The 18,571-nt window shown below is 42.3% G+C and overlaps 1 protein-coding gene across 2 annotated transcripts in view; it reads right to left on the bottom strand.

Moving 5' to 3' along the window:
- Positions 1–14,498: 14,498 nt before the first annotated feature.
- HYDIN (HYDIN axonemal central pair apparatus protein) overlaps positions 14,499–18,571 on the bottom strand; it is a 117,880-nt gene continuing 113,807 nt past the window's right edge. For both annotated transcript variants that reach the window (XM_089528844.1, XM_089528843.1), the window contains exons 86-87: positions 17,962–18,186; positions 14,499–17,055 (exon numbers count right to left, since the gene is read on the bottom strand). In XM_089528844.1, the coding sequence (XP_089384970.1) occupies positions 16,567–17,055; positions 17,962–18,186 (714 nt within the window). In that variant the 3' untranslated portion in view covers positions 14,499–16,566. The remainder of the gene's footprint in view (positions 17,056–17,961; positions 18,187–18,571) is intronic.

Genomic DNA, 18,571 nt, shown 5'->3' on the forward strand with positions numbered 1-18,571 from the left:
TTTATCACACAGCTCTGTGCCAGACTGCCTCCATTCCTGTGATCACAGAAATCTCCTTTACCTGTTTCATCATCACTGTAGCTGGACAGCAGCTTCCATATGAGGTATGGCCCGCCAAGAACAACGGCAAAAAACAGGAAAATGGGCCAAGATTTTGCAGAGTTGGCTGCCCTTTCCTCAAACCGTTAAAACAGCACCATACGGCATTAAAGGCCCACCCCAGTCAGTTTCTAAGCATCTAATGGCATAAAAATGTTTTAAGTTCTGATAAGCAGAAAGCAAGGATGGGGCCATCTCGACCTTTCTATTGACAGAGGTCCAAAATAAGTGTCAGGAATAATCCAAGTTGAGACCGCTTTAACTGCTCTGGTTCAGTGCTAGGGGAGTTTATCACACGTGAGGAATTTCTCTTAATTTCAAATGAAAAGAAAGTGGGCCCAGAACGCATTCATGTGAATTCACTAGTTTAGCGAAATTACGTGATTTCGAATTGCATTCGAACTGGCTCCCCATTGCCCAAAAACAGCATGTCATCGCCCCAATTTGCGTGTACCAGTCTATCACACAATAATGTGAAACCCCATGATTGCGCTCGGTCTGACTTCCCATTGCCTGAATTTGGGTGTAGTGGGTTATCATGCAATAACAATAAACCCCATGATTGCATCCAGATTGCCATTGGATTATACTTCCAATTTCTCTTGTCTGATATAGGGAGTCCTGGGAACTTTTATTGTGGCACCAGAGTTCTCTGACAGAGAAGGCTAAATGTCTCACAAAACTACAGTTCCCAGAATTCCCTAGTATTGAGCCAGGGCAGTTAAAGCCATCTCAAACTGGATTATTTCTGCAGTGTGTTTTGGACTGGAGTTCCAAAGTCTGGGAGCAGTCACTGAGAAGGCCCTCTCATTTGTTCCCACCAAACAGGCCTGCGAAGCTTTGGGGACAGAGAGAAGAGTCTCTCCAGAAGATCTTAGAGCTCCGATGGGCTCATAAAAGGAGATACTGTCCTTCAAATAGCCTGGACCCAAGCTGTATAGGGCTTTATTTAAATTGTGCGTGGAAACAGACTGGAAGCCAGTGGAACTGTTGCAACAAGGGGCTTGTGTGCTTCCTACAGACAGCCTCAATTAACAATCTGTCTGCTGCTATTTGGGCCGACTAAGTATCTGAGCACTTTTCAAAGCCAGTCCCACACTGAGCACATTACAGTAATCCAAATTGGATGTAACAAAGGCATGTTACCATGGTCAGATCCAACTTCTCCAAGAATGCATGCAGTTGGCACACTTGCTTTAACTGTGAAAACGTACTCCTGGTTGCTGCTGAGACTTAGGCCTTCAGCCTCAGGGCTGAATCCAGGAAATACACTGAAACTGAAAATCCATGTTTTCAAGGGAGTGTACCCAGACCTGTCTTTTCAACTGACCAGCAGCACACCCGTCTTCCCTAGATTAAGCTTCAATTTGTTTGCCCTCATCCAGACCATTACAGCTGCCAGGCATTGGTTTACTCCTGCCAAGCTTCCTAGCCATCTACTGGAAAGGATTATTAGAACTGGGTATTGTCAATATACTGGTGACACTTGGACCCCAACCAAACTTTGGACAACCTCTCCCAAGGGTTTCATGTAGATGTTGACTAGCAATAGGAGACAAGACTGAACCCTGTGAGATTCCAGAAGCCAGTGGATAAGGTGTTGAACAGGAATCCCTGCAAAACTCCCTGAAAGCACCCCTCTAAGAAAGTGCCTCCAAGGCCCATCCCAGAGAGGCAAACGTGAAGGATACCATAGTCGATGGTACCAAAAGCTGCTGAAAAATCCAGCAGAATTGTGATGGAGGTGCTAAGCTGGTCTGCAAAACAGTCAATTGCTGTTCAAGAGGTGCTATGAAGGAGGGCTGCAGAAGATCAGAAATATCAAAAGCATGAGAGAATTCAGACAGGGTTAGTATCTGAGACAGGGTTTTGAAGCTGGCACTAACAGGGTGTTCGGCTGATATAAACAGGGTTTTAAGCCGATAGAGACAGAGTTTTGGATTTGAGGGGGAAAGGGACAACAGCATATGTTACTGGGGAGAATGGTTCTACTCTCGCCAAACCTACTGAAGCTGTGTGTGCTTGCCCACACCACAAGGTAAATGGCGGCTGCTTCCAGAATCCTTTATTGGGCATCTGTGAACGGTAAGAGAGAGAAAAGGGGAAAAGCAGATAAGCCTGCTTCATCAGTTATCTTCCACATGTTACAAAAACACAGATCTACAGATCTGGCCAACAAAAGGCAAACTGTAAGAAAAATAGTGGCTGGTGATATAAATAGCATAATCCCAGGATAAATTTTGGAAGAAGCTTTCATTAAAAACATTTAATCAGCACAGAAACTTTGAATTAAACTTCTAGACATGAGGAATTTATTGCCAATTCAGTTCAACAGCATTTATTGGAAAACACTGACAAACCTTTTAAGACAATCCCACTGTTTTGAATCTCTATGGTATTTAAAACAAAAGTGTTTCAGGAGCTTTGTCTGGAGTCCTAGGAATGCTTAGTGGATAAAGAACAATTCCACTGAGATAGATATGTTGGTGTATTGCAACAAAACCAGAAGTGAGTCTCATGGCATTATAATGGACATTAGGGAAACCTGTTGCTCCAGTCTGGCCCTAATGAGGATAGAATCCAGCAAAGTGTAGAGGCTGCAGGCTTCCCAGCCATTCTCTAAAAACATAAAAACGAGAATCAGCACGATCCTGAACAGGCAGATAATTTCTTGGTGTAGCTACTGAAGACCCTTTCCCTATATACCATGACATTGTAAACTATTTAGGCAACACCTGTTCAACTGAACGCCCTATTGAGGCAGGCTATCACCCTGAGGGATGGTTTGATTGGGAATGCAGGCTAGCAAGATGGGATCTTTGCTCTCTGAGTCAGAGGACACAGTGTGGAACCAACAGTTCTCTGTTCAGGGAACTGACAATAAAACCGGAAAGACCCCAAAAAACAATAAAACACCGTTTATATAAGAAATTGCTGAAACAAAAGCAAAATTCTTATTATAAACAATTGTGGGTGGAAATAGAACTGGCAGCAAATACAACTGATTCAACAAAATTTTGGCAATTGGTGACAAGTAAATCAAAGGAATATAAATATGGATTAGATGTATATTTATATTATGCATAAATCATGGGAAATTTATTTCAATCAAGTTTTTAACTTTGATGTTGGTCCTCATTTAGGCAAGAACCTTTTGTCATGCTTTCAACTTCCTGATATTAAAGAAACGGAGGTATGGCCAGTAGTAACACCAAGTGAGGTGAAGCAACTAATTCTAAGTCTACATAGAAGGAAGGCACCTGGAGAGAACATGCTTCCTCCAGAGATATTTTTGGATAATCTGTACTGGTGGGCCCCCATATTAGCAAAGCTTTTTACTTTTATCAACCCAGTTGGAAAATTTCCCAGTGGGTGGAGACAAAGTACAGTGGAAACTCGCCTTACGCAGGGGATCCATTCCGAACACCCCCCCCCCCGTGTAAGGCGAATTCTGCCTATGCTAGAATCGCATTCATTTGAATGGGATGCGCCACCCCTTGCGCCCTGCGGCTTGAGCGCATACGCTCAAAGCTGCATATAGCGCGCCCGTGTATAACACAGGCACACTGTATTGTGATTCCTATCTTTAAAAAGGGAGATCAAACACTATCAGCCAACTATTGTCCTATTATGAAGTCGAAGGCTTTCATGGCCGGCATCCATAGTTTTTTGTGGGTTTTTCGGGCTATGTGGGCTATCTTCTCTGAAGATGCCAGCCACAGATACTGGCGAAACGTCAGGAAGAAACTCTTCTAGAACATGGCCACACAGCCCGAAAAACCCACAAAAAACTATCGTCCTATTAGTTTGTTAGATGTCACCTCAAAATTATATACACGTTATCTTCTGTCCAAGGCTGAAGACTGGGCAGATCAAAACAATGTGATTGGTGAGGAACAGGCTGGATTTCGACAGGGCAGATCAGCTACTGACCATTGTTTCGTATTGAACCATTTGAGAGCAAGATATACAAGTTCCCCCAAAAAGTATTTATATGCTATCTTTTTAGATTTAACTTCAGCCTTTGACAGACTAAAGAGGCAGAGGTTATGGCATAAACTGTGGAGGTTGAAAATGGATAGGCGCTTGCTGATCTTAATTAAGAATTTATACTCAGATACTAGTATCCAAGTAAGAGTAAGTAAAACAGGACAATTATCAGAAGAGGTTAAAACTTCCAAGGATGTGAGACAAAGTTGTCTGCTTGCTCCATTTTTGTTTAATATCTACGTAAATGATATAATTGCTCAACTGGTCAATAACTCTAATTTTCCTGTGTCCTTGGCAAATCGGAAAATTAATATTCTACTATATGTGGATGATATGGTCCTTCTGACACAAAATTGAATAGGTATGACAAGATTACTGAAAACTTTTGGGGAAGTATGTAACAAGGAACAACTCTGTATGAACTATACAAAAACAAAGGCTATGGTCTTTGGCAAACATCCACCCAAACATAAATGGGTACTGAATGAGCAATTTACAGATGACCACACAGTCAGAAAAGAGAGATCTAGTAGTGATGGGCGACTTCAACTATCCTGATATTTGCTGGAAGTCAAACTCAGCAAAATCCTCAAGGTCTAGCAAATTCCTCACTTGCCTGGAAGACAATTTCATGGTCCAAAAGGTGGAAGAGGCAACAAGGGGGTCAGCTATTTTAGATCTGATCCTAACCAACAAGGATGACTTGGTTGATGGGGTGCAAGTGGTGGGATCCTTAGGTTGAAGCGACCATGTTCTCCTGGAGTTTGTTATACAATGGAGAGGAGAAGCCAGGCAGAGTCAGACACGCATCCTAGACTTTAGGAGAGCGGATTTCAGTAAACTTAGAGAAGTATTGAGGGCGATTCCATGGTCAGAAATACTAAAAGATAAAGGAGTTCAGGACGGATGGGACTTTCTCAAAAGGGAGATACTGAAGGCACAATTTCAAACAGTTCCAGTGAGAAAGAAAAACGGGAGGTGTCTCAAGAAACCAGGATGGATGACTAAGGAACTTTCAACCGAGCTAAATTTGAAACGGAAAATGTATAAGGAATGGAAAAAGGGGGAAATCACAAAAAAGGAATTCAAAGAAATAGCAGGCATGTGTAGGGGTAAAGTCAGAAAAGCTAAAGCGCAGAATGAACTCAGGCTTGCTAGAGAGGTTAAGAACAATAAAAAGGGCTTTTTTGGATATGTCCGCAGCAAGAGGAAGAAGAAGGAAACGGTAGGGCCACTGCGTGGAGAAGATGGCAAAATGCTAACAGGAGATAGAGAAAAGGCAGAATTACTCAACACCTTCTTTGCCTCAGTCTTCTCAGAAAAGGCAAAGGGTGCTCAACCTGAGGATAATGGAGCAGAGGACAGAATAGGGGAATTTCAGCACAGAATAAGTAAAGAGATAGTAGAGGAACACCTTGTTAATCTAAATGAATTTAAGTCTCCGGGACCAGATGAACTCCATCCAAGGGTATTAAAAGAACTGGCAAAAGTAATATCGGAGCCATTGGCAATCATATTTGAAAACTCCTGGAGAACAGGAGAGATCCTAGCAGACTGGCGAAGGGCAAACGTTGTCCCCATCTTCAAAAAGGGGAAAAAAGAGGATCCCAACAATTATCGTCCAGTTAGTCTGACATCAGTTCTAGGAAAGATTCTGGAGCAGATCATTAAACAGAGAGTCTGTGAACATCTAGAAGGCAATGCCATAATCACAAAAAGTCAACATGGGTTTCAGAGAAACAAGTCATGCCAGACAAATCTAATCTCTTTCTTTGATAAAATTACCAGCTTGGTAGATGAAGGGAATGCTGTGGATATAGTATATCTTGATTTCAGTAAGGCCTTTGACAAGGTTTCCCATGACATTCTTGCAAACAAGCTTGTAAAATGTGGGCTAGACAAAGGAACTGTTAAATGGATCTGTAATTGGTTGACCGGCCGAACCCAAAGGGTGCTCAACAATGGCTCCTTTTCATCCTGGAGAGAAGTGACCAGTGGGGTCCCACAGGGCTCTGTCCTGGGCCCAGTGCTATTCAACATCTTTATCAATGACCTGGATGACAGAATTGGGAGCATACTTATCAAATTTGCAGATGACACCAAATTAGGGGGAATAGCTAATACCCCAGAGGACAGGATCAAGATTCAAAATGACCTGAATAGACTAGAAAGCTGGGCCAAAGCTAACAAAATGAAATTCAACACAGAGAAATGTAAGGTATTGCACTTAGGGCGGAAAAATAAAATGCACAGATATAGGATGGGTGACACCTGGCTGAATGAAACTACGTGTGAAAGGGATCTAGGAGTCCAAGTAGACCACAAGTTGAACATGAGTGAACAGTGTGATGCGGCAGCTAAAAAGGCCAATGCTATTTTAGGCTGCATCAATAGAAGTATAGTGTCTAGATCAAGAGAAGTAATAGTGCCACTGTATTCTGCTTTGGTCAGGCCCCACCTAGAATATTGTGTCCAGTTCTGGGCGCCACAATTCAAAAAGGACATTGAGAAACTGGAGCGTGTCCAAAGGAGGGCGACAAAAATGGTGAAGGGTCTGGAGACCATGCCCTATGAGGAACGACTTAGGGAGCTGGGGATGTTTAGCCTGGAGAAAAGAAGGTTAAGAGGTGATATGATAGCCCTGTTTAAATATTTGAAAGGATGTCATATTGAGGAGGGAGCAAGCTTGTTTTCTGCTGCTCCAGAGAACAGGACCCGGAACAATGGATGCAAGCTACAGGAAAAGAGATTCCACCTGAACATTAGGAGGAACTTCCTGACAGTAAGGGCTGTTCGGCAGTGGAATGCACTTCCTCGGAAGGTGATAGAGTCTCCTTCCTTGGAGGTCTTTAAACAGAGGCTGGATGACCATCTGTCAGGGATGCTTTGATTTGGATTTCCTGCATGGCAGGGGGTTGGACTGGATGGCCCTAGTGGTCTCTTCCAACTCTACGATTCTATGATTCTATGATTCTATGAATTTAACTACTTAGAGGTTTGCTTTTCCAAAAATGTCTCATGGAATTGCCACTTGATAGCTGTAAATTTGAAGGCACAACGATCTAATCAAACTGTCTTAAAATTTGCTAGAGTCAAAGGTGGAAATGCAATTGTGCCAACTGAAAGGGTTTATGTGGCAAAGGTGATATCACAGATTGCATATGGAGCAGAGGTATGGGGAAATATTAAGACAAGTAAATTAGAGGCCTTACAAAATAAATTTTTAAGAACCATATTGGGCCTTCCATCTGGAGTACCAGTCAGCTATATGCGAGCAGAAGTTGGATTAATGCCTATAACTTATTACCTCTTATATGCATCATTTCTTTATTTTGTAAAACTGAAATATTCGGTCAATGAATTAGTAACTCACTCTGTAGATGAACAAAGAGGTTCTATCTATAAAAAATCATGGCTATCATAATGTGAGGCAAATTTGAAGAAATTTGGCTTGGACCCTATAATTCTAAAATCTGGTGATATACAGCATAGTAGGAAACTCATCAAAGAAAGGATGCAAGGGCATTATGCTCTGAGGGATATTAATGTCATTAGAATCATAGAATCATAGAATCTTAGAGTTGGAAGAGACCACTAGGGCCATCCAGTCCAACCCCCTGCCATGCAGGAAATCCAAATCAAAGCATCCCTGACAGATGGCCATCCAGCCTCTGTTTAAAGACCTCTAAGGAAGGAGACTCTATCACCTTCCGAGGAAGTGCATTCCACTGTCGAACAGCCCTTACTGTCAGGAAGTTCCTCCTAATGTTCAGGTGGAATCTCTTTTCCTGAAGGATACCATAAAATTGCAATTGTTACCCTGGAAAAAGACTCCATCAAGGACCCTTCCCAAGCTTGACTGTGGAGTAATACATGATGAATATATACAAATTGATTGAATAGAACTGTGCGTGCATGTAAAAGAACAACATTTGATTTATGGGCATTGAAAACCAAAAAGGTACACCGTCTTCCAAGATTTTACAATTTTACATTGATATATAAGTACACATAATGAAGGGACAGGGGACACAAAAAAATAAGAAAGGCATAGCTCACCCACCCCCAATAAATCCAACTACAATATCTTTACCATTGATGATTTTGAGAGTTGTCATCCTTGAGAATGATGAAAGTTCAAGCCAGGAGGAAGGGTTGGTTACCTTTCCTCTGAGGGCAAGATTAATACCTGGGTAGGAAACATACCTTCATATTACATCATGCTATCAGTGTCCTGGATAACATCCGCCCACCGCCTAAATAATCATCCCTTCAACACTTTTAAACCAGGAACAGTCTCCATCAATGGCCCACCTTCAGGTGGACCCAGAAATACAATGCAAATACAAGATAGGTATAAAGAGATATTGCAAATAGTAATTAATAATTAAATAACTTCTGGAATTAAGGTAATAAAGGAATTATGAAGATAAATGATTGTGAAACAATATGGAAAATATTTGTAACAAAGGCTTTTTAAAAAAAGAAAGAAAGAGAGAGGTTTTTAACCTCCATTGTAAAAGTTACAGTTTTGGAGGAGAGTAATATGAACATACAAGACTCTAGTGATGGCGAGCGCTTGGGGTAAGGAGAAAAAAGAGAGAGAAAGAGATAGAAAAGAAATGGGGAAATAAGAATTTTTGATAAATTTATAGGATTATACTTTTGTTCAATTATAAAAAGTATAAGGTGAAGCGAAGTCATTAAGAAAATGAAGATATTAACAAAAATTTAATGTTTTTGTTATTCAAATTTCCTGTTTAAATCAATATAAAAAGCTTTGATATGAATTAGGTTTTGATAAGGTAGTAAAGAATGGGCAAATAATGTCTGTCACCATATATATGTGAAATATGGAATACTTTCCCCCCAAATATCATGGTTTGTAGGTTGCAATATATATATATATATATTTGGTAAAAACAAAAGGATAGGTTGAAGTTAATGTCTCCACGAACATTTCAGGAAGCCTATAAAAAGGCAAACAAAATGCTTCGTAAACACCCCCAACATGAAATAAAGAGGGAGTGTGATTGGGAAACCCAGAGTTATCGCTTCCCAAAACTTCTTTTCTCCTTTGGGGTATACCTGCCTGCACCCTATTTCCCATGCGGTCCCATAGAAGAAAGGAAAAGGATGGTTTAATGTGGTCCTTTTGAACAAAATCATAAATCACTTAAACAAACAAAAATTTAAAAAATTAAAAGCTTATGTTTGGACAATCATGGACCCTATGCAATGAAACCCAAGATTGTTGCCTTGTAATCCAAATTTTATAAAAAGAGGGAAGACGTAAAATTGTGGGGATATCTTTAAAATAATTATAGTTTTGGTTTCTCACTTCCATTTGTTTCTGTATTGGTGAGATTGTGAGCATTATCAGCCCAACGACTGTCATAAGATACTTTTCTCATAGAAATTACGTTTTCCAAAAATAACAGGAAAGGTTTCAAGATAATTATCTTTTTAAATGTTTTGTAAAAAAAGCTCATTGATCACTGTAAAGGCTAACTGTCCTACAGGAATCTTGAAGTCAGTAAGGGGGGGGGGAAACATTAAGTAGCTATGTTAATTTTGTAATAATGTTTTTCTCAGTCTTCAATTAAATCTCTGTGTCTGTGCATAAATAGATGGTTAGAACTGAACAGATCCTGCAATAACTTAGCAAGACTTTAGAGAAACCTGGGAAGAGCTTTGTGGACTGCTTTTGAATTTGTAAAAAAGGACAGGGAAATCTAGGGATATCGCTTTCATGAATTCAAACCTTGTTTAGTTGCACATGTGCATTCTTCCTCCCCCACAATACACCCAAATTTGGAAACTGAATGGTCCATTTTAGTCTTTTCTTATAGCGATGAGACCTCCTTTTTATCATTAAATTTCGATATTGTATTCAAAAGGCATTTTGAACAATCTTGCCCCTTGGTAATTTGTAAGGAATATATTCCTCCGGTAGTTTTCATTTTTGGATTTTGATGTAAAAAAGTAAAAGGGCAATTTTAACAACGTTAGTGTGTACTGTTTTGCTCTCCAAACCATTACTTTATATTTAGTTACATGCTCAGGCTGTCTCATCAAATAAATAAAAAAATTGGCTTCCCTCGTTTATTCTAAGATTCGGAAACATAACATGGAAATAACATTCCTGGAAAATATGAATTAAGAAAGGCCTAGCTTGAGCACCCCATCAATCAAACAGCCCCCCCCCCCCCACACACACACACTTATGTTCATATTGGATCGTGGCTTTGGCATGGCTTCTGGCATCTTAGGACACATTCATCATGTAAACAGCATACCTCCAAAGTGACCCGAAGCATCTTTATTTTGGCCTGTCTGTACAGGCGCATGGTGTACTTTAAAAACAAAGCCTGCTCCCTTGAGGCCACCCCGCAAGCAAGGCCTTGGATGAGTGTTTGAGGTAGAGTCGTTTACTTTGCTCAAGGGTTAAACGGATGCACGGCGCATACCAAAACAACTACTTATTTTGCAACAGACACAGCACAGGTAAACTCTAAAAGGAAGTTTTAACTGCTGGATTGAAAAATGTAAAGAAATTTATTAGGAAAAAAAATCCAGGGACAGGAAGGAAAAAAAGGGAAGGCATAGCATCTGCACCCGTATAAACCCACCATTGTGACCCCCCCCCCATTCATCCCTAGTGGACTTAAAATAGCACCACGCCTTCCTTGAGGCCACCCCCGTTGTAAGGCCTTTTATAGATATTGAAGATACAGTGGTACCCCGGGTTACGAAATTAATTCGTTCCGCCGCCGCTTTCGTAACCCGGAAACTTTCGCTAGCCGAAATGCCCTTAGGCGCTAATAGCGAAAGCCGCGATTCCGTGTGAAATCGCGCCGAAAAGCACCAAATTTTTTTTCGTAACCCGAAATAACCTTCGTAACCCGGAAAAATGTTTTTAAATGGATTTTTTTCGTAACCCAGAAATTTCGTAAGGCGGCGCATTCGTATCCCGGGGTACCACTGTAGACTGAATTGCCTAACAATCACATGGCAAGAATGTTGCATAGCAAACAAAATCTTAATTTCAAACTATCTCACCCCGAGAGAACCTCCATGACTTTAACATCCAAAAGAAATATAAAATGGAATAATGATTCAGGGACCCAAAAAAGAAGAAGGTTTTTTTAAAAAAGGGAAGCAAGGCATGGCACCCCCCCCCCTTAAATTCCCCAACAGCCCCCTCCCCGGAGAAGACCCCACCAAGGGTCATCCCAAAGCTGCACCCACGATGATTAAATCACAATGTCCATAATAGAACAGCCTTATATTTTCATGAAAACACAAAGGGAAGTTTCATCTTCTGGAATTAAACTTCTAAAGTAGCCATAAAGAAAAAGATCCATGAGCAGGAAAAATAAAAAATTACGAAGGCCAGAAAAGTACGCAATTTTTAACTCCCAACCAAATGATCCCGATCAGAGATCTACGTGCCCCTCATTGCCAAAGCCCCCCCCCCCAAAGTTTTGCGTCGGAAGAATGATTGTTGGTAAACCGATTGGTAATCACATTACATGTATTATAACAGCATGAATGCTAGATAGTACTTTGACCTCCACTCCCAATGTCACTAGTAACCGTTGGCTTCTAGTAATAGTGATGGCAAATCAAAATGCCCCCCCCCCCCCCAAATGACACAATCCGGCTGTGTGGAACTCAATCTAAACAAAATAAATTTAATAAAAGAAAAAACAAGGTACCCAGGAGAACCTTTCAAGGAATTGCTCCACAAAATCTGGAATTTTACTTTGGAGTGGTGTGGTGCACCCTCGCACAACCTTTGCTTCCAAGTTTGCTGGCTATAGACCAAAACATGGTGGATTATGAAAGTCAATTTAATCTATGAAAAATAAAATTTATTTTAACAACAACAAAAATGACAGTCTCAACATTGAAATGTGAAATCAGAAGGAATAATCATCTCCTGACCCAAACGAAGAGGATACTTAATTATTTTTTTTCTTAACCTGCATTGTGCAATGAAATTTTTATTTAAATGACTAAAATTAAAAAGGCTAGGTCAGTGGAACATCTCCGCAAACACAGTGGGAATAGATAGAAGGCAGAGAGCCGAGCTGACTCCGGTCACCAGGAAACTTCCAGAAGGAACCTTTCTCCTGTTAGACAGAAGTGCCAGGGCTATGTATAAAACACATGATAAAAGTTGTTGTTGGTAATCATAGAATCATAGAGTTGGAAGACACCACAAGGGCCATCCAGTCCAACCCCCTGCCATGCAGGAAATCCAAATCAAAGCATCCCCAACAGATGGCCATCCAGCCTCTGTTTAAAGACCTCCAAGGAAGGAGATTCCATTACACTCTGAGGGAGTCTGTTCCACTGTTGGACAGCCCTTACTGTCAGGAAGTTCCTCCCAATGTTGAGGTGGAATCTCTTTTCTTGTAGCTTGCATCCATTGCTCCGGGTCCTAGTCTCTGGAGCAAGTGAAAACAAGTCAGCTCCCTTCTCAGTACGACATCCCTTCAAGTATTTAAACAGGGCTATCATATCACCTCTTAACCTTCTCTTCTCCAGGCTAAACATCCCCAGCTCCTTAAGTCGTTCCTCCTAGGACATGGTTTCTAGACCTTTCACCATTTTACTTGCCCTCCTTTGGACACGCTCCAGTTTCTCAATGTCCTTTTTGAATTGTGGTGCCCAGAACTGGACACAATATTCCAGGTGGGGCCTGACCAAAACAGAATAGAGTGGCACTATTACTTCCCTTGATCTAGATACTATACTTTTACTGATGCAGCCTAAAATTGCATTGGCCTTTTTAGCTGCCGCATCACACTGTTGACTCATGTTCAGCTTGTGGTGTACTTGGAATCCCAGATCCCTTTCACACATAGTTTCGTTCAGCCATGTGTCTCCCATCCTATATCTGTGCATTTTATTTTTCCGCCCTAAGTGCAGTACCTTGCATTACTCCCTGTTGAAGTTCATTTTGTTAGCTGTGGCCCAACTTTCTAGTTTATTCAGGTCATCTTGAATTTTGATCCTGGAATATCATTGAATTTTCTCTCCCCGGGGCTCACCCCCCTTTCTCATAACAAAGGACCTTTCTTTAGTTACATGCGGCTTCATAAAAACAAAATTGCGTCTTTTCCACCCGGTCCCATGTTCCCCAGACGGTGCACTTGCGCATCTCCGCCACTCGTAGTGGTCCAGCAGGAGAGGCAATTCCAAAGGGGCAACCTCCAACCCAGGCCTTCCTCTCACCATAACAGAACTGTTTACTTGTACTAGGGAATGCAATGTAATCATAGAATAGCAACTTTTTCAAATATATTCATTAGTAATTATTGCAGCTATGTCTGGCAATCTGTGATTTTCTGTGACAGTGAGTCAATCTGTTCTTTCCCCCTCTATTACGGTGAATCAAAGTGGTAGTCATGGAACTGGTAGGAAGTGGAGCAACCGAATGTAACAGCATGACTCAGAACTAGTGTTAGGATAAAAAGTGGTAGATGAAAAAGTGCCTGGACATGATAAAAATAAAAACTACGAGCAATTTGATTATAAAAGAATGTTTCTTGTTCCTGTTGAAAATGTAGGACATGATAAAAATCAAAAACTAAGAGCAATATGAAGGGTAAATGCATACCTCTTTGATCTCCTCAAAATTGAAGACATGCAAGGAAAAATATGGGACTTGATCATAATGAAAACTGGTGGACATGCATTTGAAAATGTAAGGCATGAAAAAATAAAAGCTGACAGCAATTTGAATATCAGTTCTTGATTCTTGATCCTCTACAAAGTGGTGGACGTGCATTTCAAATTGTAAGAAATGATAACAATTAAAGCATAAAAGCAATGAGAATGTAAATGCATGCTTCTTTCTGGTTGAAATGGAGGACGTTTAGGTGAAAATGTAAGATGTTACAAATGAAAGCAAAAAAACAATAAGAATATTATTGCATGCTTCTTGGTCCTTATCAAAATGAGAGGCATGCAGCGGAAACTGTAGGACATGATAAAAATAAAATGTGAAAGCTGCATAAATATCAATGCATGCATCTTGGTCTTGCGCAAAGTGCAGGACATGCTAGTAAAAATGTTGACGTGTTAGAAATGAAAACAAAAAAGCAATATTAAGGCAATTGCATGCTTCTTGGTCCTGTTAAAAGTGAAGGACATTCCAAAATAATAAAAAAATTGGGACATGATAAAAATAACAACTAAAAGCAATATAAATATAAGGACATGCTTCTTGTCCCTGTCAGCGCAACTGCTGGGGTCCAACAACCCTTGTCAGCAACTCAAACGAGTCCTGGGGTTAAATCAGACCCTTGGAGCAGAGCTGGCAAATTTCCAGAAGCCGAAGCGTGGCTCCCAGAGTCCAATTGGGATGACAGCAACTGGATGTCTTCCAGGAACTGCAGCAATGCAGGAACCTCCAGGGACACACAGCAAACCGATGCTGTAGCTTCTTCTGATAAACCACCAGAGAAACAAAAGTCCCCAAAGTGCTCTTTATTCACAGTGCTATAATACAAAACTAGATCTCTCAAACTCCAAAACATACCAATCCAACTCCTACTTCAAACCCACAAACTATCCCTTGCAACCCCTGGGTTTATATAGTCTCCAGACCATGTGGTCTCTCAAACCCAGTGAGTTCAGGTGTGTAGCCATGCCATGTGTCTCCTCTGCAATCCAGACACATGTTTCATCATCCATGGCTACGTGCACTTGGACATTGAAGTGTCCTTGGCCCAATGAGCATCAGCTGTGGATGATCAGCCTTGCCACTGTGCTGAATGCTCATGGCCAAACACACACACACACATCAAGCATTTCCCTGTGTGCTGTGTTTTAACCCTTCAAATCCTGACAGTCCCTGCCCGAAATGGAGAACATACCTTGAAAAAGGCATGCCATGCCCAAAACAATAGGTAAAAGGCAATATATCAAATGTCTAATGTCCCTGATGCTGGGTCAAGCTCAACACTGAGGGCCTTTTAGAACCCAGACTTGCCAAAAGGCTGCAATGGAGCAGACCAGAAAGGCACAGTTTTCCCTCTGGTGTGGTGCAGGGACATAAAATGCTCCCCTAGGCGTCCTTTGCTTCCATTCAGCACTGTTCAGGGAAGGGAGCAACAAAGCAGGCCAGATGTGATGCAGGGCTGCTCGCCGATGAATGTGGTCCTTCGGACCGCCTTCGAGAGCAGATTCTGCACTGAGCCTACTTCATTCCTAGGGGAACATGGGGAAATAAAGGCCTTAGTGTGAAAACAGGCTTTGGGTGTGCCATTGGCCTTCTGGGTGCTACCGTTTTGAGCTTCCCTTTACTTCGTTTATATGAACCCTTTCTCCCTGAAGGAACCCAAGGCAATTCACAGATACATTACGATAAAATTTAAAAGTTAAAATCATGAAAACAATATAAAACTGCATTGAAAACATAGAAAAGTTAAAGGGCATGTCAAATACTCATATTCAATACAAAACCACTGGCATGCTTATGTTGTAAGCACTTAAATAGAAATGTCTTGGCCTGCCATTCAGCTGGGCTCCTGAAGTGCTGGACTGTGACTCTGGAGACCAGGGTTCAAGTCCTAGCCCAATGGTGAAGCCCATTGGGTGGCCCTGGGCAAGTCACACTCTCTCAGCCTCAGGGGAAGGCAATGGCAAACTCTCTTCTTTCATAGGCTCAAGTCTACAAAAGTTCATGCTTCTTTCTTCCAGTGAGTCTCAAAGGTGCTGCAAGATCCCTTTGCAGACTGATTTTCCAGACGAATATGACTATATCTTTGAATTCTACACATATATACAAGTGCTCTCTCCCTCTTTGTAAGAAAAAAGGATCAGGTGGGATTCAAAAGAAGTAACAAAATGGAGGGGAAGATTTTAGGTCTTGGCACCCCGAAGCTCTGGAGGGGCCAGGGGACTGAAGGGGCCTCTGAGAGGAAGTTGGGACAGAAGGACCTCCCAATGCAGCCAATGTGGCTAACGTCCCTTGGCCAGGGATGGTTCTGGCTGGATTCTGCTCTGGATCCTGAAATATCACTAGAAGCGGCCATTTTCTAGTTTAGGCAGATTTTTGGCTCTCAGCCTTTCCCAGACTGGCATCCAGGTTGTGACAAACCTTCCAGCACCAGGTCCATTTTGTTCAATAACTTTATTTCAAAATAAAGACTTACATAACAAAACTTTCTGAGCATCCTTCACATTTCCACATTGCAAATGTGGGCTGTTCCCATTACTAGCTGACTTTTTTCTGGGGGGAAATAGTTAAAGATAAATAGGTTGCTACAGTGTGGCTGCCCTCTCTTTATTTGGTCCAATTCTGGCCTCCAAGCCTTCCTCCTCATTTGTTCCATGGCTCTTCCAAAAAGGACTTAGTCCTACTCTTCCAAATGAGGAAGGCAAGGGATCTGTTTGCAAAGAACAAGGAACAACAAGCAAGTAACGCCCCCAGCTTCCACTGAATGCCTAAACAAAAATTCATTTCTCAGGGAAGATGCCCTTGAGGTAGTAAACCCAGGAGACTCCTGAAGCCATGCCGGCTGCCCGAGGACAAGAGACCACCAGTTTGCTGGTGACTGCGGCTTTCCTGCCACTGAGATTCCCTTCGAAGGAGACCAGGATGGCAGCCGACTTCTTTGACCGGATGGTCTCCGTGGCCTTGATGGTGAAGGCAGGGTTCTCCACAAGGTAGGTGAAGGACATGGACTGCATGAAGACATTCTTGAAAGGGATGGTGGTGCTGGTGCCAGCCTTGATCTGGATAGGGCCCTGCGGCTTTGGGGGGACACAAGTGCCACAGAGGGGGATCGTGTAATCGCCCCCAACAGCAGATGACAGGACAAGGGTCCCCCTCGACTCCCCCAGCTGGCAAGGTTCAAAGGTCACCTCCACACTGATTTCGGTGCCTGCCTGGGACCCCGGAGGTGCAATGATGACTTTGTCCACATGGAAGTCAGGGCAGTCCATCTGAAGAGAGACAAAAGGTCCGTCACAGGCATTGCACTGGTGTCAAACAGCAGGCAAAGAGGACACATCTGCGACTGGCAGACTGACAGTCACATAAGGAAAAAGTAGTCTGCAGTGGAGGAAACGGAGCCTCTGAAGTCCTGCTGTTCTCTGGGTGTGTTTTCCCTGTTCAATTATAAGGGATCCCACCTCCTTATTAAAAACCCAGAGAAGGTCTGTGGGATGCGGAAACTCCCTTTGGTTACAGTTTTGTTATAAACTGAAACCTGGATCTGTTTGGAAGAGTGGGCTAACTTGCAGGAAGTCTCACACCCCTAAAAGCCAACTGTCTTCCTCCTCCACCATAAAAAGGAAGCTCCCAGTCAAATGCTGGGAAGTAAGAAAGGTCTCCTCCATTGAGGAAGTGGCCCTGTGCCAGCCTTTCTAGTCCAGTTGCCTTCAATGATTATCAACCAGACCTTGCAGGACCCACTTCCCCCACTGTCTGGGCCCAAGTCTGAAAGGGATACCAGGGCTGAGGTTCTGAAAGGACAGTTCTGTATTCAGAACTATTACTTTGTAAAAAGAAACAAAGAAGAAGGATTTATTTCCATGTGAAATAAATAAAATAAGGAATGTGTCTGGAGCTAAGGATTGCAGAGGGTGCCTGGTCTGAAACCAGCCAAAACGTGTAATTCAAGCCCATTTGTGAGAAGGATTTGTTCCAACTGGAATAGACCCCTTGGAGGACATCCAATCAACTGTTGGATCATGAAATGTCACACAAGTAAATCCAATTGTGTCAATGTGTCTAGCCAGGACGAACCAACAGGATTTAAGCCAACTGTAATTGAAACAGGCCCCGGATTGTCCTTGGCTCTTTGCCCCAAGACCTGAGACTTTCTGGGTTGCAACTCTTTGGCTCACCTTGGTGGCATATTCTGTCCTCTGGCGAGTGTAGTTGACAAATTTGGCAATCATAATCTGGCTGCTGCCCAGCATGGTGCTGAAGTAGACGGTCTTTTCTGCCCTGGCAGGGGTGGCTTTCAGGATCAAGTCATATGGGAAGGAGCCCAAGTCGTTGCTGTTGAGTACCAGGCGTCCCACGGTTTCTCCAGATCTCATAGGCTGGAACTCAAACGCAAGGACTCCCTGATGGGAAAAACAGATGGAGGAATGGATGCAGGGAAGGAAGGAAGGAGCAACTTCTCAAGGAAAGAAAAGAGGTGTGTGCCTCTAACTGAAGACCACATTGCTGAACGTCCATGAAAGGATGAATGCTCAGCCAGGCACTCTGTGTTAGTCTCTCTCTTTCATGAGAACAAAACTTGTGATGAGAGGTAAGTTAAAGTAGAGCTGAAGGACCTTTTCAATCTTGCATTTAGGAGTAACAACCTCCCCCTTCCCACCTGCAAATGCACTCATTTTCAGCTGAGTCAACACAAACATGTGACTCATATGCCCTCCTACACACACACACACACCTCAAAGCAATCCTGCTACCAAACTGGAAAAAGCGGATAGACATGCAGAAAAG

This window comes from Sceloporus occidentalis, unplaced genomic scaffold (assembly GCF_023333645.1).
Source record: "Sceloporus occidentalis isolate IW3139 unplaced genomic scaffold, rSceOcc1.0.p SCAF_6, whole genome shotgun sequence".
NCBI lineage: Eukaryota > Metazoa > Chordata > Lepidosauria > Squamata > Phrynosomatidae > Sceloporus > Sceloporus occidentalis.